This window comes from Setaria viridis, chromosome 1 (genome assembly GCF_005286985.2).
Source record: "Setaria viridis chromosome 1, Setaria_viridis_v4.0, whole genome shotgun sequence".
NCBI classification, from domain to species: Eukaryota; Viridiplantae; Streptophyta; class Magnoliopsida; order Poales; family Poaceae; genus Setaria; species Setaria viridis.
In genome coordinates this window covers 28,444,538-28,464,731 of record NC_048263.2, presented here as the reverse complement: position 1 = coordinate 28,464,731, position 20,194 = coordinate 28,444,538, and the positions used below count along the sequence as shown (strand labels likewise).

Genomic DNA, 20,194 nt, shown 5'->3' with positions numbered 1-20,194 from the left:
ACCGCCCCCGTCAGCATCACCGTCATCATCGTCTGGAACGTAACCGCGGGTTGGCCGCCGCGCATCACACGTCGCCCCGCGTCTCATCATTGCCCGCACGTACGCATTGGCACCGGCGTTGCGTGCTCGCCCATGCGGCGCTGTAGCAAGCAACCCACCACCGGCCGCCCCAGGTCAAACGGAACAAGGAGGAGTCGGAGACCGGCCGCGCCACCAATCATCGTCGCCGGCAGCGCGGCGGCACACATGGCGCGACGCCGCCCAGGCCACCTCTTGAGCGCGCCACCGCACGATCACACCGCTGGCCAAGTAGACAGCTAGGAGCTAGCCAAGTTAGCCCGGGAGGCCGGGCCTTTCCAAAGACCCCGTCGCCTTTCTGTTCGTTGCTTGCGCTCCCACGCCTCTCCTCTCCAACACGGCAGGCCGCGGCAAAGGGGAACGGCGCGCGACGGCGAGGCCGGCCGGCGGGGGCGGGCGAGTTCGGCGGGTCCAAGGCGAAATCTCTGACCCCGGGGCGCATGCTTGCGAGTTAAGAATGCTATCCATTGGGCGCGCGGCGGCTTGTTGGCCTGCCACCTTTTTCGGCTCCCCCGGCAAGCTTAGCTTCCGTACGTGCAGGCGCTGCGCCCCCCATTCCGACAGGTAGATCGTAGATCATGCGTGTCTCAAGTCAAAGCTCCCCCATGGCAACGCATGTCGGCTGGTGATAAAACTATAAAGATGATCAGCCGTACGTGCACGACACAAGGAGAAGATTTGGATACAGTATATGTCTTGACCAAGGTTTATTGTGTTATACTACTAAACATAAATAACATGGCATGAGTAGTGGTCTTCTGAAACTGCAAGGAACTGCGGTTTCAGAAAGTCCAATGGCTGTTCGGTTCTTGGTAGGCACCAAACTGCAATATTCAGACTGCCATGGGCGGCATATTTGTGTATGGAATCCGTTTGTTGCTACTAGCCGCCTTGACTACATGCAATGCAAGGTCTGATCGGATAGCAAACATTGAACCAAATGGCCATTAAGCATTAAGTATCCAAGTCTGTAGGACTGATGTTGGGGGGCTGCAGGCAAAGCATCCCATGCAGACCATTGAGATGACACCATCAGAATTTCTGCTTTCTCCCTACCTGACGAACAACTAGAGCTCGTCTGATTTGTGAGTGGTTGCAAAGGTGACTTGACTTCCTGAGATGACACCACCAGAATCAGAAATCAGAGAAAAAAAAAACAACGTTTCAGAGCTACTGAGCAGCAGTCAAACACAAATAAACAACTGCAAGTTGTTCATCACTGATTACGGGTTGAACAAGTACGCGCCACGTCAGCTCGCACTAGCCCTGCCTGTAATCGATTATGTCAGCCCGAGATATGAAAACCGCAGCTGAACCACTGCACACTGATAGCTGAAGATGTACAGGACCGAATCGTCAGTGCACAGGTGTGTGCCTGTGACAGACACAAAGCTGTAGCTTGCTGTAGTGCTGGCTGAGGGAGAAAAAAAAATATCTCAACCACTTCAGATCCGCCGCTCGTCATGGAACGTAGTATATGCTCATTTCTGCGCACGAGGCAGCAGCCTGATTGGAACAAAGTGTAGGGTAGACCATCAGAAAGCAAGGCTTACATCAGTTAAAGCAGTATTGTAGTATCAGCAAAGTAAGAAATAATGAGCTGCTATCTCGCAGTCAATTAACTCTAAACAAAGATGGTCAGATCATCTTGTCAAGTCTTACTTTCACACAGTATAGGACGTCCACTTGTGTCTGTACAAGTTGCTGTCTCGCCTCCAGCATGTTTGGTCGATCACCCTCCTCTATATTGCTTAGTTCCCCAATAAGAAAATCCCACCTTTTTTGCAAGCTGAGATTGACCAATGGTCCAATACTGACAAGCACCCTCTCATCACAATGTGACAGAAAATGAATCAGCACCTAATAAAATGATTTCGACGAGCACAATCCACCGAGTATGATGGCACACTGAATGTTACGCTCTTTGCCTCCAGCATGTCCAGCCAGGTCGCCTAATGAACTGTTTGTTGCCTGGATGGCTCGATTCATCGACATCTCGGCTTGATCACTTCTCGTCACTGTCATGTTGATGAATAAATGCTGTCTCTGTTTATCATCATCAGACAGCACCCGAATCAACAGAAAGTCACGAGAAAAAGCTCCATTAGAAATATCAAGCAATTAAGGAGGAGACATCTTCTGTCCCGTGTGCGTACTTCAGGTTTGTGTACAAATCATTCGAGATTATATTATATCAGCCAGCCACTCCTTAGAGTCCTAGGCCAAGATAATAATGAGGTTATTCAACGCTGTCTAATTAGGTGCTAGAATGATAGCTTGTTTTTGTTGACTGAAACCAGACTGATTGGACTGTCCTATTGATTTTCTGCAGACATGTTTTTTTTGGGAATCTTTTGAGAGAAGTAGAGAGGATATTGCTGAAAGGGTAAATACAATTAACTTAATGGCCCTCAAAGAAATATTTTACGCGCGAACCGAGGTCATGCTTGGCTCGCGGGCTCCCGGCCGCCATGCCAAGCTACTATGGCCCATATCGGCAAGCGACGAAACCGGCGGTGCATATGGCTGTAATGGGCCAGGCTGAATTTTAGCCCAGAGGAGTAGAGGACAACGCGGGCTGGCAATGTTCCAATATGCATGAGAAGTGAGAACTTTCAGAGAAAATCAATCACATAATCAGGCGGGAAGCGCTCATGCGCATCTCTGAACTTTAACAGAAAACAAATGTGTTTCAACAGATTGCACCGCGTGCATCGCACGAAAACTCTAACCAGCTCGTCAAGCGACTACTGCTCACCAGGACAAGCAAGTCACAAACTTGACGCAGACATATATACTCCCCAGATGCTTTGCACCCGCCAGGATCCACGCGAAGGCCTCATTCCTGAGCCTGGCGGTCACCTTCTCCCACACGATCTATCCCAATTCACGCATATACAGTATTAAGAAAAACTAAACCTAGTAATCGCACATCATCAAGAAATGGCAGCGAATCACGTGGACAATAACCTCGGAGATGGGAGAGCATATTCAGATTGCTGTTACTTTCAGACCAAGCCATCGATCCCATGGTCACTCTCAGGTCCCAAACTCAGGCATGAAACCACGAAAGCCACCCAGCAGCTCCACGCCAATCCAACATCAACTCACTCTTCCACTTTCCTCCCCTAATTCGACAGCCGCTGTTCCGTATCAAGAACCACGAGCAAAACGTACACAGAGAAAAGGTGTGCAGGAGAGGAGGCAAAGGACTCACTCACCATGGCGTCCTACGACAAGGCCATCGAGTCCTACAAGAACGCCATCCCCGGGGCAGCCTCCGTCGCGGCGTGGCGAACGAGGTGGTGCCGCCCGAGGTGCGCGAGGCGCTCTTCTCCCGCCTCGGCTACCTGAGGTGGCACGCGTCGCCGCTGCACACGATCGTCGTCGAGCAGAGGACCGACGGCCTGATCAGCTACCACGTCTACGGCGCGGTGAAGACTTACCTCGCCACGAGCATTGCCACCGACAGGCAGCAGTGCCTGCGGGTCAGCAGCACGGACGAAAGCGAGACGATGCTGGTCAGCATGGCGGAGGGCGAGGAGATGGCCGATGTGTTTGATGGGGCGGCGCTTCATCTCCCGTGAGGTCGCGATCAGAAATGACCCCAGCAACAACGGCGATGGCGGTCAGCAAGAGGTGCGCTCATTTGAGGTGAGCTTCCACAGGAGCTAGGCACAAGGAGAAAGCCCTCAAATCCTACCTCCCGTTCATCGTGTCCACAGCCAAGGCCATCAAAGATTAGGAAAGATCACTCCAGATACACATGAACCAGTTCCCGGACATATGGTCCCCGGTTGACTTCCGCCACCCATCTACATTCGGCACACTTGCCATGGATCAGAAGCTGAAGCAATCCATCATCGATGACCTCGACAGGTTCATCAAGAGGAAGGATTACTACAAGAGGATTGGCAAGGCATGGAAGCGGGGGTACCTGCTGTATGGTCCTCCTGGAACCGGCAAGTCCAGCCTGATCGCGGCCATGGCCAACCATCTCAGGTTTGACATATATGATCTCGACTTGACTGAAGTCCAAAGCAACTCAGATCTCAGGAGGCTTCTCATCGGCATGAGAAACCGATCCATCATCGTGGCTGAAGATATCGACTGCTCCATCTGTTAGATGCATGCCTAGAGATAGCATGCCTAGGATCTCTAGATGCATATCTAGTCGGGATCACGATCAATATGAAGGTCTTGAGGTTTCTGGTGTCAACCGAGAGCGAAAGAAAGATATAGGAGTACCTTCACCCCTAGGGGTGGTAGCAGCGGAGCTGCTGGCCATCTCGCGTTCGCGTGGGGAAGTCTACGCAAGCAGCGACGCACAGTGCCGTGTCGAGTCGCCGGCGTGGTGGCGGTGGTGCTTCCCGTCGCTACTGCACAAGACCTAGATCGGTAGGTGTGTCGGTGGGGCAGCTGGCAGCGGCGAACCTCGTGAGCCGAGCTGTGGTCCCCACCCTGTTTATATAGCGCAGCACGATAGGGGCCCACCACCGAATGCTAGGGTGGGCGTCCCGATCAGGGCGCGGATCAGGATCCCAATGGGCCTTTGGGCCCACTGGAGAGGAGATCAATCTAACATTCTCCCCCTTGATCTCATCATTTACTTTTAACTTTACACTTTTCGCTTTCATTCGTTTCATCGTAGATTAATGTGTAGAGCATGCCTCATCATCACAGCTTAATTGCCGATAGAATCAACAGCTACAACACACCTCTCTATTTTGAAACAATTCTATTTCTTTTGGGCCCTTTACAATCCAGGAATCATAGGCTTTCCCTTAAACCCATGCCGGCTAAGTGTTCTCTAAACACATTGGGTGGTAAGCCTTTCGTAAGCGGATCCGCAAGCATATCCTTTGTTCTTATATGCTTGAGACTTATAGTGCGATCTTGGATTTTGTCTTTCACAACATAAAACTTTATCTCAATGGTTTTGGAAGCATTGCTTGATTTATTGTTGTGAGCATAGAATACTGCTGGCTCATTATCGCAGTACATCTTTAGTGGTCTCTGAAAATAGTCAACCACTCTCAATCCAGGTATAAATTTCTTTAACCACATCGCCTGCCCCATGTCCTCATGACATGCTATAAATTCTGCATGCATCGTGGATGACGCAGTTACTTTCTGTTTTGAGCTTCTCCATGAAATAGCTCCTCCTGCGAGAGTGAACACGTAACCAGACGTGGATTTTCTATCATCTCTGTCTCCCACAAAGTTTGCATCCGAATACCCTTTTATCTCTAGGGAATCAGATCTCTTATATGTAAGCATGAGTTCTTTTGTGCCTTGCGCGTAACGTAATACTTTCTTTACCATCTTCCAGTGTTCTACACCTGGATTACTTTGATATCTTCCAAGAACCCCGGTGACAAAAGCTAAGCCAGGACGAGTACATACTTGAGCATACTGTAGGCTTCCGACAGCTGAAGCATATGGAACCGCTTTCATTTGATCGATCTCGTATTGGTTCCTGGGACATTGAAAATTCCCAAAACTGTCGCCCTTGACTATGGGAGCAGGTGTGGCTTTACTCGCATGCATATTATACTTCTTTAAAATCTTTTCTAAATATGCCCTTTGCGATAATCCAAGAACCCCATTCTTTCTGTCTTGGTGAATTTCTATGCCCAAAACATATGATGCTTCACCGAGATCCTTCATATCAAAATTTGAGGACAAAAACTTCTTTGTCTCTTGCAGTAGACTGATATCACTGCTCGCAAGTAAGATATCATCCACATACAAAATTAGAAAAATGTATTTCCCATTTTTGAACTTTGCATAGACGCAATTCTCTTGAAATCCAAATTTCTTAATTATATCATTAAACTTTAGATACCACTGTCTAGAGGCTTGCTTTAATCCATAAATGGATTTCTTTAAACGACATCCTATATTCTCTTTGCCTTCCATGATAAAACCCTTGGGTTGTTTCATGTAGACATTTTCTTCTGAATCCCCATTTAGAAATGCCGTCTTTACATCCATCTGATGTAACTCTAAATCAAAATGTGCAACCAATGCCATTATGATTTTGAAGGAGTCTTTACATGAGACAGGAGAAAAAGTCTCATTGTAATCTATTCCTTCTCTTTGTGTAAAGCCTTTTGCCACAAGTCTCGCCTTATACCTTTCTATATTTCCTTTGGAGTCACGTTTAGTCTTGTAGACCCATTTACAGCCTACTGTTTTGGCTTCTTTAGGAATTTCTTCAAGTTCCCAAACTTTGTTGGAAATTATTGATTTCATCTCATCTTCCATGGCCTCTAGCCACTTTGATGAGTGAACGCTTTTCATGGCTTCTTCATATGAAGTGGGATCACCTTCCATATGAACTTCTTCTGTATTATAAACTTTATAGTCATCAGAAATAGCTGATCTTCTGACTCTTTGAGACCTTCTAGGCCCCTCACTTACAGGCACATTCTGTGCCTCTGCTTGTGGCACGTCATCCAGAGGTGGCTGCTGCAACTCTTACTCATGTGTAATGATGGGTTCAATTGGCTTCTGAAGGACATGTTTCAAATTTTCACTCATCGTTTCCACGGGTGGAATCATAGTAGGTGCTTGCACCACAATATCAGGAATTGTAGCGGGTGCTTGCATCACGACCTCAGGAACTGTCGGTGCGGGAACAACAGGTAGCGAGAAGAATGGTTCCTGAATCATCGGATGGGGTGCACACACCCACTTCTCCTCAAGATCAATCTCTCAAGCCACCATGCTCCCCCTCACCATTTCATCCTCTAAGAAAATGGTGTGTCTCGTTTCTACAAACTTTGTATATCTGTCTGGATAGTAGAAACGAAAATCCTTTGATTTTTCTGGATAGCCAATGAAGTGGCAGCTTACTATTTTGGGGTCTAGCTTCCCAATGTTTGGGTTAAACACTTTGGCCTTAGCTGGGCTGCCCCACACACGCAAGTGGTTTAGCGAGGGTATTCTTCCTGTCCACAGCTCATACGGTGTTTTGGGCACCGACTTACTTGGCACTCTATTTAGAATGTGAATGGCGATTTTCAACGCCTCCATCCACAGTCCCAATGGTAAAGTGGAGTAACTCATCATGCTGCGCACCATATCCATCAGTGTACGGTTACGCCTTTCAGCTACTCCATTTTGTTGAGGCTCGCCCGGCATCGAATACTGGGCTACTATGCCATTTTCCTGCAAGAACCTGGCAAAAGGTCCAGGAACTTAGCCAAATGGGGTATGTCGACCATAGTACTCCCCCCCACGGTCGGATCTTACTATTTTAATTCTTTTGTTGTGCTGATTTTCAACTTCAACTTTAAATATCTTAAATTTATTCAGCGCTTCTGATCTTTCTTTAATTGGATAAATGTAACCATAACGGGAGTAATCGTCTGTGAATGTTATGAACAAGTCATAGCCATCCACGCTTTTCATAGGAAATGGTCCACAAATGTCAGTGTGGATTATCTCTAAAACTCCCGTGCTCCATTTAGCGCCCTTTTTAATTTGCTTTACATACTTTCCTTTAATGCAATCTACGCATTGTTCTAAGTCTGAGAACTCTAATTGAGGAAGAATTTCATTCTTAACTAGTCTTTCTATTCTCTCCCTCGAAATATGGCCTAAATGACAGTGCCATAATTTCAATGATGTTTCATGAGTTCTCTTTCTTTTCTTTGTTTCTTGCTCTGACGAGGATACATTCAAATTCGCATCACACACAGAATTTACTTTTTCACGCAGCGATAATAAATACAACTCATTGTGAAGGATGGCAACACCAACACATGCATTATCAAACCAAATGGCACATTTTCCATTTCCAAAATGACATTCATATCCATCATGGTCCATGCGTGAAATGCTAATCAAGTTTCTGTGTAATAAAGGAACATAAAGAACATCTCTAAGTACAAGCGTGAAACCATCAACTAGCTCTAGAGAGACATCGCCAACACTTCAACATCTGCTTGGACTCCATTTGCGACTTCAACGCATCTTTCGCTTCTTTGCGTAGTCCTCGTCGAACGAAATCCCTGTAAAGAATTTGCAACATGAACGGTTGCACCTAAGTCAATCCACCAAGTAGATTTGAAATACTGTGTATACAAGGATTCATTTACAAAGGAGATAGTGTTCTCACCTCCTTTTGCCATTATTGACTTCAACCAGTCGGGGCATTCTTTCTTGTAATGCCCCCTTTTCTTGCAGTGGAGACACTGATCTTTGTCTACTATGAGAGGCTTTTGGTGATGTTGTTGCTGCATGGGAGCCTTTCCATGTGCCTTGAAGGAAGAGTTAGCATTCTTTTTCTTGTTGTCCTTCACATAGTGCAATGAACCACCATATGAAGATCTGATTCTATCCTCTTCCTGCACGCACATGGCTATCATTTTTTCCATGTCCCACTATTCTGGCTGCATGTTGTAGTTGACAACAAAAGTGTCAAACTCTTTTGGTAGGGAAGCAAAAACCAAATGAATAATGTACCCAGGCTTGAGCTCAAGATCCATTGACTTCAACTGTGATGCCAAGTTGTACATCCTCAAAATGTGCTCTCTTATGCCAGTTCCTCCTCCAGTGTACCTTTCTATGGCCAGCTGCTTGAACAGCTGGGTAGCATATATCTTTGAGGAACTAGTGAACTGATTCCTTATCTTCTTTAGGTACTCTGCGACGGAGTCACACTCTGTTATCGAGCCCAAAATTGCAGGCTCAATCGTATTCTTTACCAAAGCCATACATTTCTTGTTGGTAGTGGTCCACTGTTTGTTTTCAAGGCTATATGCCAACTCTAGAGGAGCATAATCCCTTTCCTTTTGCTGCCATGCAGCATCATCATCACCTTCAGCCCTTACTGGCTTCTCTGGAGCTGTTGGCCGTGGTGTCGTCACCACCCAGTCAACTTCTCCACAAACGAAGGAGAAATCAATCTTCTTCCTCCACTCTACATGGTTGTCTCCTCTCAGAGTAGGTATCTCTTTGAGACAAGCCATTAAGTTGAATCCTCTTGAAATTTGCAATTCAAGGTGAGATCATAAAAACAATTGCATGATTTATTTCCAACGTTGGTCAAAAAATAAAACATACAACTGTTTATGCAATTTAAATCTATATCACCATTGGGCAGAAATAGAAATAAAAGCATGGAAACTTTTTAAATCATGATACAGTTATTAACAACGTTGGTCAGAAAATAACAACATCATAATCTAACTTTTTTTTAAAAAAATTAACTTTATCATGCTCTCAAAAATTTAATTGTCTTGTTGGTTCAAATTAAATTTAAATAGAGCAACAAATTAAACTTTTGCAGCGGAAACTGTGATATAAATCTATTTTCAGAAGCAAAACCACTATTTAAACTTTATTAATCTCTAATACAAATTATCCCGTTGGTTCAAATTTGAATGGAGATCAAAACTATACAAAAAACACCAAAGAAATGCCTCTAAAAATAGAAAATAAAATTGTCACGCGTTACTGTGCAAAACTCTCTTTTCGGCCCAGCAGTGAAAACGGGCCACAACCTATTCCCGCGCTAGGCTTGCCCGTGCGACGCAGTCGGCCCACCCGTGAGCTCAGCCTGCTGGCCTTTGGCCCAGCAGCCACGGTCCGCGTCTGGCGGCCCCGCAGGCCGACTTTTGGGCCGCAACCTGGGCCCAGGCCGTGATTTCGGCTTGCCACCCCCGCCCGCCTGGGCCAATTCCGGTCCGGTGAATCACAGCCGTTCATCCAATCGGATAGTCCTCCGGGTGTTTCGCCGGATCAAAACTCCCGACATGTGCCCCGGCCAAAACCCTAGCCCCCATTCTTCTTTTCCCCCGGCGTCCGTGCGCCGCAGCTGCGGTAGCGGGGTCGTCTCTCCTGAGCCCGGCGATGGCCGGCGGTGGCAGTTGAGGGATGGCCCCGCCAGCGCACGGCCGCGGTAGCCCCCCTCTCTTTCTTGCTTTCTTGCCTCCCCCCTTTCTCCATCCGAGCCTCCTGAACTTCGAGATCCAGAGGGCCATGGTGACCACGGAGGAGGGCCGGAGCCACCGCAGGTCCTCTCACCGGCGCGCGCGTCCACCGGAGGTTGGGCGCGCCGCCGTTGAGCGGTCCTTTGGTGGTGCTATTGCGCCCCCCGAGCCCCGAGCGGACGCTCCGACGGCTCGGGTGGAGCTTTTCCCTGGCGAGCCCATGGCTCGGCCGGCCTTTGCCGCTCGTCGTCGGTGGACGTGCGGCAGTGAGGACGGCGGCAGGTAAGCCTCTCCGCGTCCCTCTTTTCTTTATATCTAGGGTTAGGGTTAGGGTTTTACTTTTCCTTTTTCTTTTTCTTTTTCGATCTTCTTCTTTTCCCGATCTAGAAGAGCTTCTAGTGAGGTGTCTGATACCATTGTTAGATGCATGCCTAGGATCTCTAGATGCATATCTAGTCGGGATCACGATCAATATGAAGGTCTTGAGGTTTCTGGTGTCAACCGAGAGCGATAGATAGATAGATAGATAGATAGATAGATAGATAGATAGATAGATAGATAGATAGAGAGAGAGAGAGAGAGAGAGAGAGAGAGGAGTACCTTCACCCTTAGGGGTGGTAGCAGCGGAGCTGCTGGCCATCTCGCGTTCGCGTGGGGAAGTCTGCGCAAGGCAGCAATGCGCAGTGCCGTGTCAGGTTGCCGGCGTGGCGACGGCGGTGCTTCCCGTCGCTACTGCGCAAGACCTAGATCGGTAGGTGTGTCGGTGGGGCGGCTGGCAGCGGCGAACCTCGTGAGCCGAGCCGTGGTCCCCACCCTATTTATATAGCGCAGCACGACAGGGGCCCACCACCCAATGCTAGGGTGGGCGCCCCGGATCAGGGCACGGATCAGGATCCCAATGGGCCTTTGGGCCCATTAGAGAGGAGATCAATCTAACACCATCGAGATGAAACGGGAGGGGCACGAGTTGCAATCTGCAGAAGAAGAAAAGGAAGAACAGAAGGTGAGTGAGTCTGGAATCCAGGATAGCAGGAAACTCCTTCATTCCCTTATTGATTCCACAACTTCCTTAACTATGCAGCTATGCTGATAAAAATGTATATGTTCTGCACAGGGAACACTATCCGGGCTGCTCAACTTTGTTGATGGGCTGTGGTCAGCAAGTGGGGAAGGAAGGGTCATCATCTTCACCACCAATTACAAGGAGCGGCTCGACCTGGTGCTGCTGCGGCCTGGCAGGATGGACATGCACATCCACATGGGCTACTGCACCCAGAGTCTTTCTGAATTCTTGCCAGCAATTATCATTCTATCAACCACCATGTCACGTATTCAGAGATCGAGGAGCTGATCGAGGAGGTGATGGTGACGCCCGCAGAGGTTGCTGAGGTTCTAATGAGGAGCGACGAGACTAGGGATGCCAATGGGCAAACCCGCTAGGTTTTGCCATTCCAAACCTATGCCCGCGAATATAAAACCTGCCAGTCAAGAAACCCATGACATGTGACGGGTTCAATAGTTGACCCAAACCCATACCCGTCGGGTTACGGGCACCCACGGGTTGCTCGTGCCCGTTAACAACAATCTGCTGCACAAGCACACATAGTTCATGGATAGATCAATAAGCATAGATAGTAGATGATCACTGGCATACATAATCAAGCTTCAAGCACTAAAGCCACCAGGTTCAACGTTCAGCTCATGATAAGCAAGATCGAACTAAAATGTCACTGATCAATGCCTAAATGAGAATAAAATTAGCATAAATGCCCTTGCATTGCTACGGTTTCTTACCTGCTCCCAATTGTCATCCGCTAGCTCCTAGCTCGCTTGCTTCACTTCCTAATCTGATTTAGGATTCTTCATAATATTTGTGTATATCTCTAATAATAATAAGCGGATAACTCCTTTGAATTCTACATGACCTATTTGAACGGTGGAATCTTAATTTTTATACATATGTAATGTATCCTACATTTGGTTTAAACATGCATTAAAACTTCTGGTAAGATTTAGTACTAATGCAACTCATGTCTTAGCTTTTATGAATATGCATGTTATTATGAACATAAGAGATTGCCCACACAACTTTCATCCTATAAAAAGAAAAAAACTGCAAGGCTAAAATAAATGCTCAGTCCTTGATTATAATATGCTCAACAATTCATGCCTGGCCTGACAGCTTGACATCATGGCCTAGTTGCTCCAAGAAATATGAGCAATCAACTTATGCAAGTATCCTTTTGCTCCTCATTATATAGTCAATGATAATCAAATGTTCTACCTACAAATTAAAGACTCGGCCAAATCCGCGTTGGAGGATTCGACATTTCTTCCTAGACTTTTTTGCGGGACCCACATCAGGCTGGCAATCCATGGTGGCTGCCGACCAACACCTTCCTGCCGCCACGCCACTGGCCTCGCATGGCTGCCGCAGGATGGGGCGCGATGAGGAGGGGTCGCCGCCCCTCGAGCTTGCCGTGGCCATGCCGCAATGACTTCGCCCAACCTCCCAACGCTGCTCCTCAAGCTCACCATTGCCGTGCCGCCACCCGCCTGAACCTTACCCCTGACCTCTGCCACCCCTCAAGCTCCCATTGCACCCCGTGCGTCTGCAGTGCTGCCGTCGCACGTGCTTCCCGCTGCAGCCTGCGCGTCCGTGGCGCTGTGGCTCGCAGTCGTCACCGCTGGTGTTGGCCATGGCGAACATGACCGGGTTGACGGCAAGGAACAACACAAATTGAGCTTCCTGATGCCGAGCGTGAGCTTCCTGCAACCCAAATCAAGCTTTAGACACAAAGCTCGAGCTCTTCGCTTCCCAAATCGATCTTCCGGATGCCATGCTTGAGCTCCCCGCTGCCTATGAGGATGGTCCAGAAGGGTGCAATTGCCGCCGCCCGCGGTGTCGGCGCAGGAAGAGGAAGGGGCAACCTCCCTCGACGCTTGCGCTCTGCAGCCCCCGTGGTCATGGCCTTGCGCTGTAGATTTCTTGTATCCCGCGTCATTGGGAGAGTTGAGGGAGGGGGAATCGTCGCCAGTGCCTTCAACTGCAGTCACCTGCAGCGATTTGCATTGGAAGCAAAGGATCGCTGCATTGGAAGCAAAGGGACTGCTAGAAAGAGGAGGGGTAGGCTTGCCGCTTGCCGGTTTTACTTGGCTTGGGCTCACGAAGGGAGTGTGGGATGGAGAAAGAAATAAGACGACAGGAGAGAGAAAAAATGAACTACGGCAGTTTAACTCCTGGGACTGCGGGTTGATTAAAAAAGTTGAGGGACTTTTTTGCAAAATAACCACGACGGTCGGAAGAAACAACTGCGCTTTAATATTAGGTATAGATCAAACGACAAGGCTGGCGGTGCGTCATGAGAGGGCGAGACCGCGGGAGGTAGGCGGCCGGGCAGCGCGAGGCAAACGGGCGAGAGCGGGACTGAGGCTGAGTGCTAGAGGGCCGAGCGTGTCGCGTCGCACCTCGCGCGTCCGCTCGCGATTGGCGAAGCTGCGACGGGGCTCGACGAGGGGCTTGGACGCGGGACGCTCTGTGCCTCGGTCGCTCGATTTGGATGCGCTGCCGCCGCGGCTTCTGGATCACTGGGAGTGAGACTGAGTTAGGTTTAGGGTTTGGAGTGCACACGAAAGATATTTATACAATGCTAAATGGGTCAGGCTGTTGGAGGAATTTTACAATGGTACATGGGTTGGTTTGGGCTGCTATTCTATATGTCAGACCGGGTTGAAAAAACTCATGGGTTTACAGGCGTGGGTATCCTAGTCCCAGACTCACGTCCGCAAAACCGCTGGTTCTGACTTTTTACCCATCAATTTACCCGTGGGTTTAGAAATTAACCCACACCCGAACTTAATAGAGAAAAACCCATCAGGTTTCGCGCACCCATTGCCATCCGTAGAAAGGAAACAGAAGCTAGATGAGAAGAAAGATGGTAGCGATGGTGACGGAATGACAGGCAGTTAACAAAGAAAAAAAATAAAGATGAAATTGTTTAATGGCGGGTGTGGAAACTATCGGTGACCAAAGCGTGTGACTGTAATGTAGATCCATTGGCAAATATATGCTCATTTCAGTACTAATAACACTGCGTTTCTGATTAATGGATTATTGATGCGACAGCCAAAACAATGCAGGTATGGTCTCGTTAGGGGTGTTTGGATCTTTAGCACCTCCTAAAATTTATGTCACATCGAATATTCGGAGGCTAATTAGGAGGACTAAATATGAGCTAATTATAAAACTAATTACACAGATGGAGGCTAATTCACGAGACGAATCTATTAAACCTAATTAATCCATCATTAGCACATGTTTACTGTAGCATCACATTGTCAAATCATGAACTAATTAGGCTTAATAGATTCGTCTCGCAAATTAGTCTCCATTCGTGCAATTGATTTTGTAATTAATCTATATTTAATACTCCTAATTAGTATCTAAACATTCGATGTAACAGAAATTTTAGGAGGGACTAAAGAAACAAACACCCCCTAAGTATGCAGATATGCAGTACCAGCATGTAGTTCTATATGGAACTGCAAACATCCATTGCCCCGTCTTGTAGACTAGGGCCTTGTTTAGTTCGGCGAAGTTGGCGCCGCAAAAATCACTGTACGACACTGTAGCGTTTCGTTTGTATTTGTGAATTATTGTCCAAATATTAACTAATTAGACTCAAAAGATTCGTCTCGCAAAGTACAACCAAACTGCGCAATTAGTTTTTAATTTCGTCAACATTTAGTACTCTATACATGTACCATAAATTTGATGTGACAGGAAATCTTCTTTTTGCATAGCGACAAAGTTTGGATTATGGGGAAGGCCTAGGATTTGTCGATCACTTTTTATGACTGAAATACAGTTTTTTTACGATGGTGCCGTGCGTTTCCGTGCGTTTCAGGACATCCACAATGAGCCTCTCAGTGCTAAGCGAGTTGGGGTAGACTTAGTGTTGAGACCCAACATGAGCCACCAGCCCACCATTAACATTTGAGTATACATATATATTATTATTTATACATCAGTTTATCTCCAGTAAAATATACACAACAGACAAGAGTGTCCTCATCTTACAACATAAATAGCATCAGTATTCAGTAATCATCCCTGGTATAGATTCATCCAATCCAGCAGGTCCATATTGAGCAGGCAAACCTCAGTGGTTAGGAGCTGTCGGATCACACTCATCTCATGATGATTTCTTTGATTTGTTGTCCTCCCATTCCTTCCGAGCCTCTTCGATCAACTTGCTCACCTTGTCGTGGAAGCCAGGATATGGTTCGTACCCACCGAATGTGTGAAGAATCTGAAGCAAGCAAGATTCTCGTGAGGTGATCTTGTTATCCATTCAGGGATGCAACAGGGCAGCCCAAAAACCACAGCGATGTACAAGTTTACCTCTAGCAGCACAAAGAATGGAGCCATCAAGAAAGCCTGGACAAGATTGTCAAGGAGAGCAGGCGCTCGCTTCTGGAATGAAGACAAGGTTTACATGTAATCAATTAGTGTGATTACAAAATACTTAGTGCCAAGGCTGATAGCATGACAGAGACTTGCCTCGAAAACTCCATGACCAATGAATTGCATAGTCCAACATAACAATTGAGCCACCAATACAACCTTCAATAAAATAACACATATGAGTTAATGATGGAACCATAGACTTATTAAAAAAGAAGTATCTTGCAACTACCTCAGTTCAGACTGACAATATGAAATACAGACAAGAGTTTCTATACTCATTTCATTTGTTAACTGCAGGCATCTAGGTTCTTGAACAAAGCAAACAATGCAAACCTTTTGTATTCAATGTACAGTGTTATCAGATTTTTGAAATTCTGACGTTACAAAAGAGGATCTGTGTGTAAGGAAAACACCAGCACATTCTAGCTTCTAAAATGTGTAAGTTATAGCAACTTACTGGATTAAAAGAACTATCAACTTGCGGGAAGTAGGCTTAAGAATTAGTTTATTCAAACACAGTTTAGCATAGATGTGCTAAAATGCCTTCTTGTTGACGCAGGTAAGTAACTAAATGCAGGAAATCAGTTTGTTAGAAGCACCATTAGTGATCACTAATGGTCAAACAATTAGCAGTGGATGAAGCAAATGCAATCTGCCTTCTTGTGGTTATACAAGTAGTTTACTAGAAGGAATTGACACATCAATAGTGAGCAAGTACTGTTACAAATCTGCCAATTTTGTACTGTAAGACAGCACCATCTTGTTTATATGACAATCTATAGATGGTAATATTGTTAACTTTAGACCAGAGTATGCTATTGGTTGCAGTATATATAGTTGGTCACTCTATGTTCAGAGCTTTGACCACACTACTTTTGCCATGCTAAAGGTATGATAGTTGAAGTCAAGAGACAGATAGTTTCATATTTTGGGAGGAGTTTTATGAAGGCCAACAATGAACTAAAAATAATTTATCCAGTATGTACATTTTATCCTATTATATCATTGATCCAGACCTTTGCACATCAGCAAAAGAGTCCCAACCCAAGTCAGTAACTTAATGTTAGCATGGGAGATGGTCAGAATCCTTTGGACAAATGGGAATGCAGGTTTCCAGAACTAATCAGTTAGGATGCAATTCAATCTAGTTAGCATCCAACAAATAATCTCCAAAACCCTTAACTATTCTATAGTAATGAAAAGCATTGCACACAACATGATCAGCTCAACTACGAATGCATTGATATTTAATTCTGGCCGCAGCTGACCATCGAACAACAAACCAGAGAATATCAATATTAATCATGATATTAACAATACATCTGCGCACCATTCATTTGACCATTTCACTCACAACAAAACCTAAAGCATCGATGCTGCATATGGATATTGAGTAAACTTGGTCAATAAAAGATGGCAGTTTTTTTTCTGCTGTTACCCTATTGACTATATCCAAACTAAATACAACAGTTGCAATAGTTCCCTATAGCATCATCATGTAAACAAGACAAACTCAGAAAAACATCAGCATGCTATGCAAATGAAATTACCATAGGATAAATTGAGTGCTCAACTAAGAAATCCATATAACAGAGCTAGATCATAATTTCACATAACAAAACCCACTCCAAGAGACAAAGCTCTTTCAATTTCTCAGTATCAACCACCTCAGAACAAAAGGAAAAAACTGAACCAAAACTTCACATGTGATGTGAATCCCTTACTAAAAACTGAACGGGCATAGACTGCAAACTAAAATTGTCGAAATCTACAGTAAACAGCATCATCCGAATATCCCTACCGCACCAATAGAAGCGTGTCACTCACCCCAAAATCCCAAATTGTAGTTACAGTGCGACTAAAAGCACAGGAACCGTCTAAGCACTACTCAGTACTCACTAACGATGAAGATTATCTGAAAAATTACAATCATCTCTTAATCAGATAGAGTACCAATTCCCCCCATGGATACCAAATCAGCGTACTACAACTAGAGACATGATATTTCTACGGGCAACGGGGCAAGGTACAAACACATCTCAATCAGGCACGGGGGACATGATACAAACCATCAGGACGAGCTCAACAAGGCGACCGATGCAAAATACCTTCCATCCAGCGGAGAACCCGAGGCGGGCGGCGAGGGCCCCGCTGGCGGCCCAGCAGAGGAAGCAGAGGAAGGCCGCGAGCGCGCCCGCGCGGCGGTCGAGGAGGAAGTAGTATGCCCCGTAGACCGCGGCGCCGATGCCGGCGGCGTGCGCGGACGGGGCGGTGAGGTGGAGCAGCAGCAGCGCGGTGAGGAAGATGGGCCAGACGAAGAGCTCGTGGATGCCCACGTTGACAGGGTTGCTGTGGTACGCGCCGTAGAAGGCGTAGTGCCCCTCCAGGTCCAGGAGGCCGCCGCCGCCGCCGCCGCGAGGCTTCGCCATGGCTCCCTTGGGGTTGGTTGCTTGCTTGCCTGCCTGCCTCGGGTCGCTTTGCTGGGTGGGTTTCGTTCCCGCGGGCTGCTCGATGTCTTGGACTGGTCGTCCTCGTGACCTCGATGGTCGAGTACAAACTACACAAGTGAACCGGTGGGAGGCAGTTTTGTACTCCGTGCCGTACACTGCATTAACAATCCTTCATACGGTACGCGCACCGTGGTGGAAGTATGGGCAAAATTCTGTCGTTTGCTTTGCTATTGGATATTTGTTTTTAATTTAAGTCTGTTTGGATTAAAATCGAAAGATCTAAAGTGGATACTAATTCAGCTAGGAGGATTTCTTCTAATAACGTGTCATATGGACGTTCTTCAAATTTTCCTAATGCAAATCGAGGCGTTTGGGGTTTTGCCGGTTCAAATTAACAATGGGTTCCCCAATTTGCCACGGGCTGTTGATCCAAATGGTCCAACTCCCACTCTCTCACGTGTCACTGACTCGGATGGCATTTATGATCACGGCAAAATATGATGCAAATTCAATAGGATACAAAGGTGACTCTCGTTTTAGAAAACTAACAATCCACCTACGAATAACTACTTCAACATTTTAACAAAGGAGCAAATTTTGGAATTTGTTACTTCTTCAACAAGAGTTCTTGATTAATGATTAGAACCAAAGGGCCCAGTGGGAAGTCTAGTAAAATAGCAGGAGCACATGCGTCTTTTAGCTATTTGGGTGGGGAATGAGCTAGCATTGAGCCACTAATTTTTCTTCTCTGCGTGTGGAGGAAGGCATAGCCCGCGTTTTGCAAGGCCTCTGCTCGGCTTTCTCTCGTGAGAGCTTTTTAACGTTCATCCTTTGGTAGACAGTGGTGGACCAAGAATGAATTGAGCTTGGACGAACCCTATGACTGTTGCCTTTCCTATCTCCGACAGAGCATGGTTGCTAATGTAGATGACTCATTTGACCTGGTAATGAGTGCGCTGGAGCCCGAGCAGCCGCCTAGGGTCGCCGGGCCCTAGGTCCACCCCTGCTAGTAGAGCTTCACCATAAGCGGCTCAAGAATCTGCTAACAGCCAATTAGCTTCGCCTACTTCTCTTCTCCCCAACCCTAATTCATTTTTGCACCACTACAATACAAAGCCGTAGCATACAGTAATGCATAGTGCTGGGAAGGTAGAGTGACACAGTCCTACCAAAGGGGCTCAACTAGCCATGCAGCAACTGCTTGGATAACCTCTGCCTTAGCCGGTTACCCCAAGTGGTGGAGCTAATGGGTATGCCAAGTGGGCCTGGCATACCTTAAGAATGAGCCCGACCTATTAGTAAAAAAATAATAGCGCCATCTATTCTCCTCCCGTCAGCCTGCAGCCTGTCTTTCTTTGCGTCACGAAGCTTCCGTCCTCCGAGTCCGGGGTGGGTGATTAGTTACCCGGCCACCTACGAGGGATGGCAGGACGGGCGGCTCCCTGGCTCCTCTAGTCCTCCCTTCGCACTTCAAATCCAAGCATCAGCGGCGGCTGCCTCCTTCCACCACCAAGCTCGCAGCAACGTCTGACAGTGTTTTATACCCGGCAACCTACCGAGGGATATCCTAAGGTAGTAGATTTGTTGGTGGGGGATCGCCTGACCTGGAACTTGAAGGTAAAAGCGAGGACACAAGACACGAATTTATACAGGTTCGGACCGCCAGAGTAGTGTAATACGTCCTGTTTGGGGTGTTGTATATTGCGTCCTGCGCTTGGGTGTTGAGGTATGAGGATTTGCCCTCATGTTGTGCCTGCTGATCTAGGTACCCCTGCCCTCCTTTATATACTCCAGGGGGTAGGATAACTAGTTGGTTACAAGGAGGAAAACGTGGTATAAATTCTAGTAGGATTACAGAGGAATTCTAGTAGGAATCCATCTTCTTCCTTCCTTGCGGGTACTGGGGATCTATCCCCGACAAGCCCTCGAGCGCTTCATAATCGAATGCAGCAGTCTTCGAGTACTTTTCGGATCCTCACCGAGTAGTTCTGGTGCTTTTCGAGTATTTTGTCTGGCTGAATCTTCAAAGTTCCTCAAAGCTGCCATGAGACTGTAGTGTGATCAAGCCTTGATCATCTCGATATTGTAGTCTTCATATATGGAGGGCAGCGAAAGTCGCACTCCATATGAAGTAGCCCTCGAGCCTTAGGTTGAATCGTAGGATCAGGCTGAGGGTCAATAAAATCATAAACTTTCTTCTTTCAACTTGAAAAATCAACTGTTGGGTGTAGCTTATCAACTCCCGAGCCTTG

The 20,194-nt window shown here is 46.9% G+C and overlaps 1 protein-coding gene and 1 pseudogene across 1 annotated transcript; one reads left to right on the top strand and one right to left on the bottom strand.

The window, feature by feature from the left end:
* The first annotated feature begins 3,300 nt into the window (after positions 1–3,300).
* Positions 3,301–11,462, top strand: LOC117855469 (AAA-ATPase At3g50940-like; annotated as a pseudogene).
* A 3,518-nt stretch (positions 11,463–14,980) lies between these two features.
* On the bottom strand, positions 14,981–18,049 carry LOC117841600 (2-hydroxy-palmitic acid dioxygenase MPO1). Its single transcript, XM_034722024.2, has 4 exons — positions 17,601–18,049; positions 15,586–15,648; positions 15,427–15,498; positions 14,981–15,334 (listed from the first exon to the last, which is right to left on the bottom strand). The coding sequence occupies exons 1-4, from the start codon at positions 17,919–17,921 to the stop codon at positions 15,218–15,220; spliced, it is 573 nt and encodes a 190-aa protein (XP_034577915.1). The 5' UTR covers positions 17,922–18,049; the 3' UTR covers positions 14,981–15,217.
* Between the last annotated feature and the right edge of the window lie 2,145 nt (positions 18,050–20,194).